Source organism: Miniopterus natalensis, chromosome 1 (assembly GCF_054644295.1).
Source record: "Miniopterus natalensis isolate mMinNat1 chromosome 1, mMinNat1.hap1, whole genome shotgun sequence".
Taxonomy (NCBI): domain Eukaryota; kingdom Metazoa; phylum Chordata; class Mammalia; order Chiroptera; family Miniopteridae; genus Miniopterus; species Miniopterus natalensis.
This window is the reverse complement of record NC_142081.1, coordinates 77,280,461-77,298,206: the sequence shown is the minus strand read 5'-3', so window position 1 is coordinate 77,298,206 and position 17,746 is coordinate 77,280,461. Positions and strand designations below refer to the sequence as shown.

The window sequence follows — 17,746 nt, the reverse complement described above, 5'->3', positions numbered from 1 at the left end:
TCCCTTCAGGCACTGTCCTCTTGCTCCACCAGCTCTATTTACATTAAATGCACTTCTTGTGTCCTGAGGGGGTGAGCCATGCAACCCAGTGGACTGAGGGCGGCTCATTACCAGGGGCCAGTCTCAACAGACTGCACAGCACTGGAATGTGCAATTCCTGGAAACACTGGGCCGTAATTGGAATGGAGCAAGGACCGATTCCTAACCTGTGGTTTGGAGGACCCCTCTTAATGTAGTCCTTTAAGTAATTTGTGGTGAGTTTCTCTTATCTTCCTTCTTCACCAAGTACCAGTAAGGAAACTGATAACCAAAATTGTCATTGCAGGTGACAGCATTATAATTAAGAGTTATAACAAAAAAGAGTACTGAAGGCCAGTTCCAGGGGTGACAGCCTCTCCACGACAACATGCCTCTCACTAAGAATCTCCTTCAGCCGTCTCTGGGAGAGAAGAGGAAAGACGAGAAGAAGCGCCTGGTGCAGATCCCCAGTTCCTACTTCATGTGTGTGACATGCCCAGGATGCTATAAAAGCACCACCGCCTTAGCCATGCCAAACGGTAGTTTTGTGTGTTGGCTGCTCCCCTGTCCTGCCAGCCTCCAGGAGGAAAAGCAGGGCTGACAGAGGAGCCTCCTTCAGAAGGAAGCAGCCCTGAAAGCACCCCGAAGCAAGATCAATGGGGAACCATCCCAATAAACACATTTTGGATACAAAATAAAGTACTTAAGGGCAAAAATGTTGCCATGCCAAGCAAGTGGCTCAAAATAATTTCTTCCCCTGATTTTACTGCATTGGAATCTCTCAGATTTTGGACATCATTGTTTTACTTTCTCACTGTGTGACCTTGGACAACTTCCTTAGCCTCTCTCGTTATGACTTATTTTTTTATTGTCACAATGGGGAATATTAATAGTACCTATTTCTTGATGGTATTATACGAATTAATCGAAGTAATGTTTGTAACACTTTTAGCACAGTGCCTGGAATATGGTGTTCCAACAGTGTTTGATAACTTAATAAATAAGGTAGCCCTTGCCCACATTGAAGTCATTCGATGTATTGATATGGTGTGGCAAAAACACAAAAAAGAACACTCAGGGAGGGAGCCTTAAGCACCGCAGGACGTTGAAGGGGCAGAAGAAATATAGTTTCTGTGAGAAAGATAAAAGAATGTGGCCCAGGCAGGTGTGGCTCTGTGGTTAGAATGTCGGCCCTAGGTCAAGGGGCAATACCTCGGTTGCAGGCTCCATCCCCAGCCCGAGTCGGGGTGTATATGGGAGGCACCAGTCAATGTGTCTCTCTCACATTGATGTTTCTCTCTCTCTCCCCCTTCCACTCTCTCTGAAAATCAACAAAAAAATATCCTCAGGCAAGGATTAAAAAAAATAATTAAAAGATCAAAAAAGAATGTGATGGAATACTCCCATATTATTGGTGGGAATGTAAAATGACACAGCCCTTTGGAAAAGAGATCGGCAGCTCCTCAAAATGTTAAAATTACCGTATGACCCAGCAATTCCTCTCCTAGGTCTATACCCCAAAGAACTGAAAGCAGGTACAGTACTCAATAAGCAAAAGGTGGGAGCAACCAAACGTCCACTAGTTTATGAGTGAACAAATGTGGTCTATCCGTACAATGGAATATTATTCAGCCATACAAGGGAACAAAATGCTGGTGCATGGTATCTATCGTGCATGAATCTGGGGAACATTTTACTAAGTGAAAGAAGCCGGACACAAAAGGTCACATATCCTATGATTCTACTTACAGGGAATATCCAGAATTGGTAAATCCATAGCAGGTTGGTGGTTTTTCAGGGCTGGGGAACTGGGGAGCAACTGCTTAATGGGTAGAGGGGTTTTCTTTTCGAGTGGTAAACATGTTTTGGAGCTAGAGAGTGGCAGTGGTTACACAACACTGTGAATGTACTAAATGCCACTGAATGGTTCAGTTTATAAGGGTTTATTTTATGTTTTGTAAACCTTGCATCATAAAAAAACATACATACATAAACAGGACCAGGGTGAGTGCTATCTTTGTTCTAGCTGAGAAAACAGAGCATTCCAGACTCCCTCTTCCACTCACCAGAGACCTTTTCTGAGAAAGTTATCTAATGTCCCCTCTGGGCCCTGGTTTCCTTATCTGTAAGAAAATGAAATTGGACTAGGTGATTAGGAGGATCCCTCTCATTTCAAATTCCAAGGCAAAGAAATTCAACACCCTTCTTTTCTCCGTCTCATCCACATGCTTGAAAATGACTGCATCTGTACTGCAGATGTATACTGGAAGACAATGAACGTTGTAATTAAATTACAGGGAAATTAATTTGTTTTAGTTATTAATATGAAAAGTATTTTCATATTCATTATTACAATGACACAAATTAATGGGCAAATAACTAAAACAAATGCACTTTAGCAATTAGCTTGGGGTTTGCCACTCTGACGCTTAGGCTCAGAGCCCGTGCACGGCTCCAGCCTGTCTGCACCCTCCATGTAATCACACACTGTGCTTTTTGCCAGTCACGGTATCTCAAGCTCCTCAGCCAAGCGCAGTGCTGGCAGCCCCAAGTTGATTGGGAGGCCCTTGATTGATTAATCGGTGCCCTTGCCAAGCAGGGTGGCAAGTGATTAAATACCCTTCCGAACTGCCTGGGCTTTGCAACCAAAATAATCTAGAACAGCTTAAGGCTATCAGTCATCAGAACTTGCTTATGGGCTACTGCTCTAAGTACAACTAGAATAGATAGAACTTTAAAATTATTGAAATGTTATTTGAATAGTAAGCCAAATTTACCAGTTCTGGGATTTAAAGTCTTGGGTCAACATGTTCATTCTGGGAGATGGGTATGTAATTTTCTGTATTTCACTCATCACTACTTGAGTCCACAGGTTGTTGAGGACGGGACATTGTGAACATCACTAATTCATAGCGTCGCCAGGAGTCAGAGCTGTCTCAACGGCGAGTAACACACACACACTTCCATTACCTGCTACTGCAGATTTCTGGTCCTTTGTAAATCCCCTCCTAATAATATCCAGGTGTCTCAGGTGTCTCTACAAAGAACCTTCACCTAGAAATATTTCAGCCATCTGAAAGGTTTATCAGTCATTTCCCCTCTTTTTAAATTCTGGATATCTACAACAGTCCCCAAAGCTGAACAAACCAGAAGTCACAGCCTACCCAGGCCCACATTAGTAGACACTTACTAGCTACTAACTGCTGGAGGTACAAGGATGTGGGCTCCTGGCATCACGGAGCAGCTGAGGGAATTTAAACAGCTCCTTGATGCTGGCCAAGACGAGCCTTTACCTTAGTTGGTGCACCTCCTGCTGGAAGGTCATACCAATGGTGCCAACTACTCACTGCCTCGGCAGAGAACCTCTCTCAATATAACTAGAAGTTCCACCAGTTTCCCATTGGCCGTTCCTCTTGAACATTCCTTCTTTCCGCTTCTTTCCACCAGGCAGCAGCAGCCCTTTCCTATTCTACTCTTTGTTTTTGGCCTGGACTTCATTCCATTCTTCCTTTCATATTTCTCCCCTCAGATGCAGAGAGGAGAGGGCTATTGGAAGGAGAATAAAAGTGAAAGAGCTGCAGGGGATTGTGTACAAAATAAACAATACCTGTAAAACCTGTACATTCTTCTGTTCAACTAAAATGAAGAGCCTGAGTGCAAACTAATGTAAAATTAAAAATATGAAAATGGCTTTGCATGCAACTCATGAATCTTTGTTTCCTGATTTTGATCTCTGGTGTTCAGTAGAAAATAAAAAAACATCCATAAAGCAGTCAGTTTACGTTTGGATAACTAAAAAATCTTCTAGGTGGTGTCTAACCCTCCCATGTAAGTGCAGCGTCCTGTGGGAAAAGCGAGATGAGAACACGGCCTATCTTTTAGGAGACACACCAAAACTGGCTCTGACACCAGCACGTGATTAATTTTGAAGGCAGGCTTTCAGAACACCGTATTTTAGTAAGCTTGAAAGATAAGTCGATGCAAACACCCAGCAAAAGCAAAATACAGTATTTTCAGGGCTCAATCAGATTATGACCCAGCATTTCTTCCCTGTGCACACCCTCCTTCACTGAGTACCGAGGGTCTTGAGCTTAATAGGAGTTAGGGAAATGTTTGCTAATTTTAGTTAAAACTGGAGTCCTTTCAGGCTCTCAGTGGCTTGAACAAGCTGACCTGGGGCAAACAACAGAGGAACAGGGGGGAATAAGGGAAGGCATCAGGGAAAGCTAGAAAGAGATCACTATTTAATATACGTATCATTTGTTCCTGGGTTTATTATTTTGTTCAAAAGAATGTGGCAGTAAACTGTGCTATTAATTCCATTTATATTTGCAGAGCTGGGAGTCAGGTTTTCAAGTTCGCTCTTGGGTTTTATGCAAAACATATGCAAATCTATAGCATTCTAAAAATCCCGTCCGTTCGCCAGCTCCTCCCCTAGTCACGAACCACCACCAAGGTCTGGGGAGCGGTCGACCAGGCGGGGTGACCGGCGGGGGGAGGGGCTGCCCCGGAGGCGGTCCCGGGGCGGAGCTGGGCGGGGCCCGTGACGCGCGGAGTTGGCCGGCGGCCGCGCTGGACCTCAGCCTTTTCCTAGTCTGGGGGCCGCCGCCGCACCATTGGTCGCTCCGGCGGCTCCAAAAGGCGCCCTCCGACCCCTCACTGGCTCAGTCCGGTGCTGGTTCGTGGAACTCCCCACAACTCCCTCTGGTCCCTGAGCTGGATCCCTTCTTCCCAGAGTTGCGAGCAACTTTCCTGTGCCCTCGCGCGGCGGTGGCTCGGCCCGGCAGCCGCAGGTAGCTGAGCCCGGGGCCACGCCGCCCGCGCCTCGGCCGCGCGCGCGCAGGTCGCGGGGTCGGTGCGCGCGGGGGGTCCCCGAGCTCGGCTCTGCGGGCGAGATGCCCCTGGGACACGTCATGCGGCTGGATCTGGAGAAGATCGCCCTGGAGTACATCGTGCCCTGCCTGCACGAGGTCGGCTTCTGCTACCTGGACAACTTCCTGGGCGAGGTGGTGGGCGACTGCGTCCTGGAGCGGGTCAAGCAGCTGCACAGCAACGGGGTCCTGCGCGACGGCCAGCTGGCGGGGCCGCGCGCCGGCGTCTCCAAGCGCCACCTGAGGGGCGACCAGATCGCGTGGATCGGGGGCAACGAGGAGGGCTGCGAGGCCATCAGCTTCCTCCTGTCCCTCATCGACAGGCTGGTGCTGTACTGCGGGAGCCGGCTGGGCAAATACTACGTCAAGGAGAGGTCCAAGGTAGGACGCGTCGGGCGCGCCGGGGCCGGGGGCAGTCCGAGTCCGTGGTCTGTCGCCTTCGCAGGGCTACAAGCGAACTTTAGATTTTAACCGAGAAGCGAGGAAGAACTGGTTTCCCCAGCCCCAGGGAAAACCCGTGCTGAGGGACTTGGGTGTATAATTATGACCTTCTGATAACTTTGAAGTAATGGCTCTAGTGGGGGGTACAAGCCGGGCAAGCTGGGGCTTTTTGGTCTGGTTGTAAGACACGGAGGTTCTCAAAGGTCCACACGAGGGACGGGTGGTGTATGATTCCGAGACACACGTGAACTTATGATCTTAAATGTCTGCTTTAAAGTCAGCTACTATTTGCCCTTCATTGATTTCAAAGGGGATTCGTGTGAAAGCACTTTTAAAGAATTCTGGAGACGGTTGTGATTTTGCAATGTGGCATTTGGTTTGTGGAGCTTGGCAGGTGTGGGAAGCGTTTGCCCAGTGAAAGAGCAAAGCTCCTCTTCACGTTTGAGTGCTGCCCTTGGCTTGTTGCACCCAGGACACTTGGATCATCTGCTTGATTGTGAAAATGCTTTCCTGGTGCTGAGCCCACACCACCACCTTCCCTTTTCTAACTTTCAGTTGATAGAAAAAACCTACTCAAAACCACCAGTTAAGTGATCAGGAGAGGGTAGTTAAGTACCTCTGGAAATAAATTATGTTTTTGTTCACAGCCAGAAGTGACTCCCTGGGTAGAAATTTATCTTGGGAACGTTTCCAAGTAGATTGGCAGAAATATGGGAATGTGTAGTACCATGTACGTTACTTAGAGATAGTCTAGCTACTCAGTCTTTTCTACAAATGATAGTCCAGCCTGTTTTCCAGTGGCAGTTCTGAGTGATCTGCATTTCTTTTATTGTGGACTGGACAAGGGGCACTCAGAACTTGTAGAAAACTTTTACTTTAGCACAAGGCAAAACATACTAGAGTGAGAAGGAAGGTGAACATTCACCTATGTACCATTCTTTAACCATATAGGTAGTATTTCTCATCTTAAGATTGATCCTGTGATAACATAACATTGTTGTCTCATTTGTCTCATAAGCTGAGAGGAACGCTCTTTATATAGGGCAAGTGGTGAAGACTGGAAATGTGTAGAAATGAAGGGGTTGGAGTGGGTGAATGGAGTAGAGGAGAAATAGATTGCTGTACACCTTTCAAGCTAGAATGACCTGAATAGAATATCTGAAAGCATCGTTATTAATTGCACGCAAAAAGTAAATCTTAGAAGAAAATGTTGCTTTCTAACTTTTACTTTGAATTGGGGAAAATTCAGAGTTAGCTGTACTCAGTAGAAGATTGACATTACTGTTTCTGTACTCTCCTTCCATCATTTAGGTGGTGGATAAGAAAGCTGTTTGTCTCCATCAGCCTTATTTTTGCACCTTGCCCATCAGAGAGCAGGGTGGGGAGGGGAAGGGAATGGCTAGCCTCAGTATTGCAGAGGCGCTTGTAGCTTCAACTTGGAAGAGCAGATGGCTTTTTACCAGTTTTTAAAACTTTATTTTACACTTAGGTATTAGGAATCCCAGCCCCCCACCCCCATCCCCTGCATTCTAGGAACAGAATTTGCTCTGAGGGAGGTCAGAATTAATTGGCAGAAAGAGGTCACTAACATGTTTGAATGTTAAATATTTTTATTTAGCTTTGACTTAATGAACAGTGGTAAGGTTTTAGGCTAGAATTTAACTCCACAAACTGAATGAAAAGCACTGTGTATGTCTGGCTAATGATAAAAAGATCTATAGATATGATTTTTCAATTATGGATTATCATCTGGGTAGAACAAGAAACTTTTCAGTTAACGCTTTCAGTTAACAGAATGTGACTGTGAACTGGAAAGAGAAAATTCCTCTGTTGTCCACTGAAGAGATGTCTATCTGTCCATACCTAGATTTCTGGCCTTCCTTTGGCTGTTTTGGCACAGAGCTGTTCATTCCTTCCCTTTAGAAAAATCACCTCTAGATTGGGATAGTCCTGACCAATTAGAACCAAATGCAAACCAGGCTTGAGCAAACAATTGTCATAGTAATTTTTTTTTGTAAGTTTGATTTGCTTGTATAAAGAAGTCTCCTTAAGCCCTAGCCAGTTTGGCTCAGTGGTTGGAGCGTCAGCCCGCGGACCCCAGGGTCCCGGGTTCGATTGCAGCCAAGGGCGTGGACCTTAGTTGCAGGCTCGATCCCAGTCCCTGGTCGGCGTGAGAGTGGGAGGCAACCAGTTGACAGGACACATCCATGTTTCTCTCCCCCCCCCCCCCACCTTTCCACTCTCTCCAAAAAGCAGTAGAAAAAATATCCTCGGATGAGAATAAACAAAGAAAAGAGGTCTCCTTAGTAATGCCTATGGCCTTGGGTCTCTTGTTTGAAGTTCATTATTAAAGCATTGCAGAAGCACATTCCATTTCTACATGATTTATATTAGCTTCACCCGAACCTGACCTATTTCCTTCTCTTCCTTCAGCTGAGTACCTGACTTCGTGCTGCTTCCCAGAGTAGTGATACAGACTCAGTTTTCTTGCTGCATCTTCAAGCAGGTTTCCAGAAAAACGGAATTTTTAAAAAGCAGAACATGCAGATTTATTTTTAAAAATTATTTGTAATTTTTTATTATGAATATTTTCAAACATATATTAATTTAGGGAGGCTAATATAATGAGCTCCCATACTCCATTTTCAACATATGCCAATACCTACGTTTATTTTTGACCAGTTGTTTTACAGGTACTTTAAATTTCTTGGGGTTATGCTTATTAGTGTATTGCTCCTAATTAAATACCTTTTTCCCCCTGGATTTTTAAAGGTCATTGAATAATGTAATAATGCCCTTTATGTCAATAAAGCAATAGCAAAGGCATTGGGAATAAAATAGGAACGTATACTGGAATTGAAATTGAAATTGTGGAAGAATATGGAAATAAATATTAAAAGGTTCCCTCCTCCCTGCCAAAAAAGTTATTACAGGCCAGAATTTATCTACCTCCACTTTGCTGGAGAAAAGTCCTAGGGTGCCCAAGACTCTGGGGGCGTGGTTTCCTATAATGCGGCACAGCAGTATGGTGCCCCCTAACTGCAAGCCCGATCACTGCTTTCAGGCTATCAAAAGATTTACCTGTTTCTTCCTTTTGGAGAATTTAGACCATATCCAAGATAAATACTGGTTATAATTTACTCATTTTGCTTTGGCTGCCTAGAAAATGGCTATTTTCCAGCGAACGTGTAATTTATAGAACCGAATGTGCTTCTGCTTGAAGCATCTCACCAGAGACTCGCTAGTGAGTTACTAATAATAATAACTACATTTTAATGAGTAGTTTGCTCTGTCTGGCACTTTACTAATAAGCACTTTACAAACACCGTCTGACTTAGTCTTCAGAACCACAGTCTTCAGCAAATTGAGTGATTAAATCATTTGCACAAGGTCACAAAGTCAGTGGTAAGAAGCAGTTTATCATAAAAGTTAGGGGAAAAACTCACAGACACAGACGATAGCATGGGATTCCCAGAGGGGCAGGGGGGTGGGGAGAGGTAGAAGAGTGTAAAGGGGGGATAAATGGTGATAGAAGGAGATTTGACTTGGGGTGGTGAACACACAGTACAATTTACAGATGATGTATTACAGAAATGTACGCTTGAAATCTATATAATTTTATTAACCAGTGTCACCCCAATAAAGTCAATAAAAAAAAAATAAAAAGAAGTTAGGGGCTTAGGCTGGGGGTTGCTGACCTTGTAGCCTTAGGTGAGTTGCTCAGTTTTCACCAAGTGTAAAATGAGGGATTATAATACCTTAAAGCTTTGCAGGGAGGGAGCATTAAATAAGGTAATGTACGTAAAATGCTTAGAATTCCGAGCCTTCATAAGTGTTATAAGGCTGAAAGGGGAAGATGTGGGATTCTGACCCAGTTCTGTCCGCCTCCAGAGTTTGTGTTCCTGACTGTGATGCTCCAACTTTGCATCCTTTCAGTTACGCAGCAAGTGCTCACTCAGCACGGCTACCGTGCAGGGCGTGGGGCAGAGGTGAGCCGGCCTGATCCCTGCCTCATGGGCCTTAACATTCACTTCGACTTTTGAATTGCGGGATCCTCTAGTTCATACTCCATTAATTCTGAAGTCTAAAAAGAGAAAAAAGACAAAACCCAAACATTGAAGTGGGTCAGCTAAGTACATTTGAGGAAGAAAATGGAAGGCCATGCTAACCTTTTCCTACTGTTACTGGCAGGGAGAGGAGAGGATTTGTTAACAAGGTTGCTTGTTCGGATCCCTGGCTAGAGTAGTTCTGGGTGATGGGATTATGGAGGTTGTATTGTGAACAGAGAGATGAGTCCTCCCCTGGAAGCAATGCAGAGAAGTGATGAAACAGCAATAAGTTATGAATGAAAGAAAATGTGAAGTGGTGGGCTTGTTGCTTTGCTGTTTAGCAGTAACAGTTTTGGCCTACGCTTCTCATGTGATGTCAGGAATATCCATTACTCGGAGCTTTTCAAGGTTGCAAACTGCTTTAAGCAAAAATGAGATAATGTACTTCGAAGATCAGGATCTCTCTCAGGACCCAAGTGCCGGAAATGCAGTCACGGTTCACTGAAGACTGGAGCCATCAACTACGAACCAGAAAGTCCTTAACACCCAGGACAGCTGGCGTGTTAGTTCTTCCTCTGGCGCTTTATGGCCTCCGTCTTTGCTTCTCTGCTCCTGCCCTTTATTTCTTCTCTCTCTACTTTCTGTCCAGCTTTTTCTGCTTTTCCATGCACGTGGCTCAAAATGGCTCCCCCACAGTGGCCACCTCAGCCTCAGTTTGAGATCAACAGACACTTGACTAACATTCTAGAATCTCCTTTTCATTGCCTTGGAGAAAGTTTGATGGTCTTGCCTTGGCTCAGGGGACCCGTCAGCCTGGGTTGGGGGTGATAGTGGGCATGGGGAATCATATATCACAAATGTGGATGCCTGGACCTATGGGAAGTGCAGTTCTTAAAGCATGGGGTTTGAGGACTAGACACCATAAACAGTGTCTCTGCAATTAACATCTTAAAAATCTGTCTGTGAATAAGGTATTTTAGAGGGAGGAGGCACTGAGTTTGAAACACTGGAACATTTTTCTGCAAGGTTGTGAGGGATTCCTATAAAAGGTTTTGTATTTAAAAATATCTTAGCTCTTGGAGGAAGGAAATTAATCCAAGAAAATAATTTACAGAATACAGCCTTAGTGACAGTGAAGCCAGTTTCTCCATTGGGTGGTTTCATAACGTTTTTTGTCTGTTTTGTTGAATAATACATGGGAACAAAGAAAAGAAGATAGGTGTGGTGTGCATATGTGTGTGTGTGCGTGTACTTTATAATTTCTTTTGTTCAATTTTGGGCCACTGGCCACTCAATCACAACTTTATCTACTTGCAGTGCAGTGGGAAGTCAGGGGGTATTGATTTAATTTATTCATTGACAAACTGTTAAACGTCTTGTACTGTGGGAAACCTGTAAGTGGATGGGGGAAGGGAAGTGAAAAGTGATTATAAAACCACCTAAAGAAGTTGCAAGTTGAGTGTAGTGAAATAGTTGTCACCAACTTTGCTTTCTCTTTTTCTCTTTTCAATTAAACAGTGCACTTTTACACTGATGAGGCATTTTTGTTTCTCTTCTTCAGGCTTTCTCCAATTTTCCTATTTAAAATTAAGTGATCAAAATTAGTGACCAGAACTGTACAGGACTTTAATGATACAGATTTTACAGCTGAATCGTTCCGCAGTTTTTATATCTGAAGAGATGAGTTCTTGCACAAGCTCTTGAGAAGGGACTGGGGTGGGTCTTGGGCCTAAGCAAAGGTGCTTTAATAGGGGCTAGCCTGGCTGGGGTCACTCCGTAAGTCAGGTGGAGTGGGAGATGGGGTCGGTAGGTTAATTCAGCTGCATCAGTGTTTTATTTGAGAATTTCAAATATAATTCTAATTTAAAATTGACAAACATCCTTTCATGGAATTATATAAGTCTGTTTGTGCATTCGACTTTTGGGTGTCATGAATTATTTCCTTTTCTGACCTCACTCAGCCCAAAGCAATTTTGTAAAGTCTTTCCCGATTCCTGACTCTGGCTAGAAAAATTTCAGGTTTTATAAATAACAAGCAGCCTTGCATGTTACAGCTCCATTCTGAAAGCTGTAACGTTTGGAAGATTTCGCTGATGATGCTTACAGGTGGAGGTGGGGTTTGTCCCAAATGAGCAGAGCACCTCTGAGAAACATCTCTGAGCACCCCAGCGTCCTGCATTTCATTAGAAAGCTCAGAGGTGCATCTCACCTGTGGCTGCCTCTGTGCTCAGTTTGGCAAGACCTCTCTGCTTTTGACTCATTTTTGCAGCCTCAGGTAAATTAAGTCACATTTTGACCTGTGCCTACTGAATACTAAGGAGCAGCTTGCAGGTTCACACTATGGAGAAGGTTATTAATTCTTTGTTACTTATTACAGCAACAGACTTGATAATTCCTTTATAGCAGCACTTTGTAGCTGTTAACTAGTATTGCTCTAAGAAATGGGTGTCATTTTTCTGTAGTGTTTGTCAATGCACATGTTCTGACAGTAACGATAGTTCAGAATTATTCTGCTGGGAGACTGCCAGGGGTGCCCAGCGGGTAGCTGAATCCAGAGGCCCTGGAATTGTAAATGCGACAGACGAGTCATTTTATGATGCCAGACTAAGGAATTCGGCTTTGGCAGATTACCAGGAGCCGTTGATTTGGCTCAGATTCAGAGCTATGTTTCCATTTGCCAAGTGAGATTAGTTAGCTTGGTTCACAATACTTAGAATTTGTACCCCGCTTCCCTCGATTATTTCTATCTTAAACCAGTATGGCACTTACTTTAATTTTGTGTCTGCTTTTGATATTGGGATTTGTGGATGAGTTCCTATTTTTGTTTTTGGTGAGCTGGTAGTGACTATTCTATTTTTCATCCCCTGCCCCAAACCAGTGCCAGCCTTACCGACATGTGGGTTTGCAGTTGTATAATGCAGGCTTTCAGATCTTGTGCTGGATTCATTCTGTACCTACTTACTGAGGGTCCTCCATGGTCAGTACAATGTCAATACCTCCTTAAGTCAAGACAGTTTTTGATTCTTTGGGGATACAATGATCAACATTTCTCAGTTTCTGGAGTAAATGTATCAATTTCATTAAATATTGTTTTCCTTCCAAAATGAGGCCAAAATACTATTATCATATGAAATAATTTCAAAATACAAAGAATAAAAAATACGACAGTAGTCTTATTTGCCAGTGGGAAGAAGACAAAATGAAAAGCTCAGTTCCAGGCGTCAGTGACATCTATTTTTGATTCTCTAGGGGAACTTGAAGTTGTTCTGAGGTGTTTAGGACAGCACTCGTCTATTTGAGTATTGCTTGGAAGTAGTAAAGATACACTGTTTTAAACAGTCTGAACATCTTTTGGAGCTTGCTCTGTGTTCTCCAGACACAACAAGAATCTCCCTGTGCCCCTCCCTCCATTTCCCATTCACAGTTCTCATCTATCTAGTCAAACCTGAGGGACTATTACTCAGAAATCTCAATACCCCACACAAAATTGACAGTGAGTCTTCTTGTTTTGTTTTGTTTGTTTTTTGGATGGCTTTTTTCCTATTCATGTTGTTTTGCAGGTTAATTTGAGTGATTGGAGTAGATAAATAAAACCTTTTTACAACACAAAATATTGCAGATTCGGGCAGGAACGTGCAATATTAATGGTCAAAGTTTGGCCTACTTTGTGCTATTTGGCTTTTTCATTTCTTTGTATTTTAGATTTACTATGGAACCTCAAGTTCTGTCTCTTTTTTAAACTAAATTTTGTTTTGCTTTCATAGTAGAAATCCTCGAGGAGGAAAGTATTTTGAAGAGACTTAGTTTAATCATAAATCACCTCCCTTTTGTTTTCATTCTCCCTGTAATCCATTTTCATGTGCTTTTGTCGGAGTATAAATAGCCCCAAACCCATCTCTCATCGTGCGGTCTCCATGCTTAAAACTCCCAACCTTGCTTTGTCCCCATTGTCTACTGCACATGCTGTGCGCTTCCTAGTGTGCCATTTGAGGCCCTCCACATCTGACCCCATGTGACCCCCGTGACCCCACTGACCTTTCTGCACTTAATCTCCTGCTCACCGCTTTCCTTCTCTCCCAACCCCTGAAATGCCAGGAGCTGATCTGCCAGGCATACTGAGCTTTCCCATGGTCTTCTCTTCAAAATCCATCTCCGTGCCTTCCTTCTCCATGAGGTCCTCCCTTCTGCTCCCTAGAATTCTGTGGGTGGCTCAGTCCAGGCTGCCCCCAGACATTTATTTCTTTGGCTGCTTACCCCAGTCCCACATTTACTTACAAATTCCTTTAAGGCAGACATTATTAAGCTTAATATATACTTTTAGTGCCTTGAACAGTCCTTTATAATTCATAGGTGCTTGTTGACTTAATTTCATGTTCAAAAGGAACTTTGATTTCAAAGGACGTCAGATGTCAAAAAGAAAAAAAAAAAGGCTTTGCGGCATGGTCCCTAATTTTATGTCAAAGTGTTTAAATATTTTATTACATTAACATGCTACGAGGGAGCATTTTAAAGGGGGGACTGTAGCTTTGTGAGGCTTTTCCCTCGGTCCTGGAATTCCATGCTTGGCCCCGGAGAGTCCCCCCGGACCCGGCAGCTCGTTCGTGCGGGTCCGGTTCCGAGAAGCGCGAGAAGCCCGTGGACCACGAGGCCGGAGGCCTGGCGTCTGGGCCCCGCGCAGCGCCTGGAGGGCGGCATCGCAGAACCGCAATGTCCGCTTCTTTAGAGAAGCGTTTGACTTTTATATTTATATTTTAATTTAGTCGGGACCTACTACTGCTCCCTAGGATGGACCTTTTGCATTTTATTTCGTCTCATTGTGATCTTGGGCGAGCCCGTTCTCTGAGCCTGACTTTTATTATATGGATACAGTAATAAATACGTACGTCCAGGATTATAAGGAATTAAATAGAAAGTGAGACTAGGAATTCCTTGGAGGCGGTTCCTCTCCCCTCCCGAACGAACCACACTCACATTCTTGGCCTTCGGGGGTGAGACCAAATATGGAGGCTCTCGCATTAGTGACTTCTTTCCGGTCCTAATACGGCCCTTCCGCGAAACGTAACTTCGCCAAACGTAACTTCGTAACTTCGCGAAACGTAACTTCGTAACTTCGGGAACGCGGAAAACCACCACAACAAAAAACCCCCAAAACATTCTTTACGGATTTCCGGTTCCGGTTGTTTTGTTGCCTGGGTAACCGGGACGCACCGCCACCGAGGCCATGGCGGCGCCGGGTGCTGCGCAGGTCCCCGCCGGGAGCTCGCCGCGGTGGCCCGTGGGCTCCTCGGGATCACGGGCTCCTCGGGATCCACGGGATCCTCGGGCTCCTCGGGACCCGCGGGCTCCTCGGGCTCCCGCTGCAGGGGCGGCGCGGCCGCGGGCCTGGCCTGGCGCGGCCGGGCTGCTGCTGCCCCCGCAGGAGCTCGCAGGAGCAGCGAGCCAGCCGCACGGCGGGGCAGCACCGCCTCCATGCGGCCCAGGCCCTGCACAAGGCCTGCCTTTATCCGGAGGCCACCGGGCCGCCTTCCTCCTCTCGGACGACCTCAGCTATCCCAGCCGGGCCGTCGGTCCGCAGGCTGCTGTGAAGTACAGCGAGGGCGATCTTCCCGGGGCCAGGAGCCCGGGGGAGCAGCTACTGAGTGGGGAAGGGGGAGAAGTCAGGGTGAGGTCCCCCCGGGCTGCTTGCGCTCCAAGGAGGGCCGGTGTCAAGCTGCATGTTCCAAGCTCTTCTAGCCCTGTAGGCCTCGGGCCACCGGCCGGACCTTCCTTACTATGTGGCTTTGGCCCAGTGCAGCCGCTGGCAGCGTGCCTCTGTTCTGAAGCATATCGCTGACATTGTTGAGCGTGGCATCGCCAGCACCCAGAGCTCAGGGTGGGCGTGACCACGGAGGGCGTTGATGGTCTTTGATGTTCCCAGTGTTGGCAACGCTTTAGTCCGGCCCTAGACTGCGCTGGTGGGAGCCTTCAACCTCAAGGCAGCCATGGAACACCAGCTGAGAAACTGTAAGGCATCCCAGGAAACCCTCACTGACGTGCCGCCTAGGGCAGAGGAAGAGTCAGACCCTGTGACCCTGCACAACCAGGCGCTAATGAACATGGGTGCCAGGCCTGCAGAAGGGTTTGCAAAGCTACAGTTTTTGCGCCAACAGAACCCCTTTCCTGCAGAGACCTTTGGCAACCTGTTGCTGCTCTACTGAAAATATGAGTATGTTGACCTAGCAGCAGATGTCCTGGCTGAGAATGCCAACTTGACTTACGAGTTCCTCACACCCTATCTCTGTGACTTCTTGGATGCCATGATCACTTGCCAGACAGCTCCTGAAGAAGTTTTTATTAAGCTTGATGGACTAGCAGGGATGCTCACGGAGCAGCTTTGGAAACTCACCATGCAAGTACAGGAAGCAAGACACAATGGAGGTGATGAAGCTCTCAAGAAGGCAGTGAATGAACATGATGACATCCTGGAGGAGAAGTATATTCCGTATTGGTGGCTCAGGCAAAAATCTACTGGAACCTTGAAAATTATTCACTGGTAGAAAACATCTTTTGCAGATCTGTGGAATTCTGCAGTGACCATAATGTGTGAAAGTTGAATGTGGCTCATGTTCTGTTCAGGCAGGAAAACAAATACAAAGAAGCCATTGGTTTTTATGAGCCCATAGTCAAGAAGCATTATAACAACATCCTGAATGTAGCGCTGCTGTATTGGCTAAGCTCTGTGTTTCACATATTATGACAAGTCAAAATAAAGAAGCTGAGGCGTTGATGAGGGAGATTGACAAGGAGGAAGAGCAGCTCCCCTATGATGACCCGGATAAGAAAACCTACCATTTCTGCAGTGTGAACTTGGTGATAGGGGCACTTTACTGTGCCAAAGGAAATTATGACTTTGGGATTTCTCGAGTTATCAAAAGCTTGGAACCGTATAATAAAAACCTGAGAAGTGATACCTGGTATTATGCCAAAAGATGCTTCTTGTCCTTATTAGAGAACATGTCAAAGCACACAATCATGCTTCGTGATAGTGTTTCTCAAGAATGTGTCCAGTTTCTAGAACACTGTGAACTTTACGGCAGGAACGTGCCTTTCATGGTTGAACAACCCCTAGAGGAAGAAAGAATGCATATTGGAAAGAATACAGTACTGTATGAATCCACACAGTTAAAAGCTTTGATTTATGAGATTATAGGATGGAATGTGTAGTCATGTCGGATAATGGCTTATATCATAATAGCTTTATTTTGTACTGTTTTATTTGTATTTAGCCATTGGCATCTTTACGTCATTACATGTTGAACTTTGTACACTTTACAAATATAATAAAAATAATTTGATTAAAAAGAAGAGGAAAGTAAGACTAAATTTTCATCTGAGAGGGCAAATAGGTGCTTTCAGTGCCTCTCATTAGATTCCCAAAGAGGCTGACTCTACCAACAGTCACACCCCAGGGAGGATGATAGCCATGACAGTAATCCTCAGAAATGTGACAGAGGCACAATCAGAATGTTTCCTGCCAGCCTGAGGAGTCACACTGCTGAGCCTGTGCCAGAAGCTGCCCTAGGAATTCCTCTCCCTTCCTGCTCTACCCACCTGTTCCCCAAATTAATATTGCAGCTGACTCATTCCCCTTTACCTTTTATCATTTAAGGTGAGGCATTGCCCCAGAACTCTTGGTTTTGCCACAAAATAGCCGTGGTTCTCAAAGTGTGGTTGTCAGCATGACCTGGAAACTTGCTGTAAATTCACATTCTTGGGCTTCTCCCCAAATCCAGTGAAACAGAAACTCACAAGTTCTCCAGGTGGTTCTCCTCCATGTTAACGTTTGAGAACCACCGAGTAAAATTAATAAGAGGAGCTAAATGGGGATGGTGCTGTGTCTTCCTACAGTTTGTCTACTGCAGAGAAAATCAGAGTTCAGTTAGTTGATCAGGGTTGAGCTTATTTATTGCCGAAACTAAAAAATGCATGTGTTTTTAGTTCATTTGGGATTTTTTGTTGTTGTTGAAAAACACTACCCCACATTAATGTGTTAAGTGTACACAAACACACAATTTGTTCTAGTTTCATATCAATAAAGTTAATTTTCCAGAACCAGAATTGGAGTGGAATTTGGAACTGATTCTCTCCTGTTGCGTTGAGTGGAGGGGTAAAGTCTGTGCTAATGACTGAAGAGTATTGCTTCTCTATGCGTATCTAACAGCCCTGCAAGGAGTGCGAGCTGAAGGCACCAGGAAGAGATGCAGTGATTCTAAGTGAACACAAACTGGAAAATAGAGTCTTGTGAGCAAATGATTCTCTCCGCATTGAGCATCTAGTATGTGCTAACTGTGAACACTACACAGAAGCTGAAGGTGGTTTCTGGTCCTC

At 45.0% G+C, this 17,746-nt stretch overlaps 1 protein-coding gene and 2 pseudogenes across 1 annotated transcript in view; all 3 read left to right on the top strand.

Moving 5' to 3' along the window:
• Nucleotides 1–406: 406 nt before the first annotated feature.
• LOC148094222 (small ribosomal subunit protein eS27-like pseudogene) lies at nucleotides 407–653 on the top strand (annotated as a pseudogene).
• Nucleotides 654–4,869: 4,216 nt separating this feature from the next.
• EGLN3 (egl-9 family hypoxia inducible factor 3) overlaps nucleotides 4,870–17,746 on the top strand; it is a 29,091-nt gene continuing 16,214 nt past the window's right edge. The window contains exon 1 of the mRNA XM_016209489.2: nucleotides 4,870–5,270. Coding sequence (XP_016064975.1) covers nucleotides 4,914–5,270 — 357 coding nt within the window. The 5' untranslated portion in view covers nucleotides 4,870–4,913. The remainder of the gene's footprint in view (nucleotides 5,271–17,746) is intronic.
• On the top strand, nucleotides 13,938–16,731 carry LOC107534384 (intraflagellar transport protein 70B-like; annotated as a pseudogene).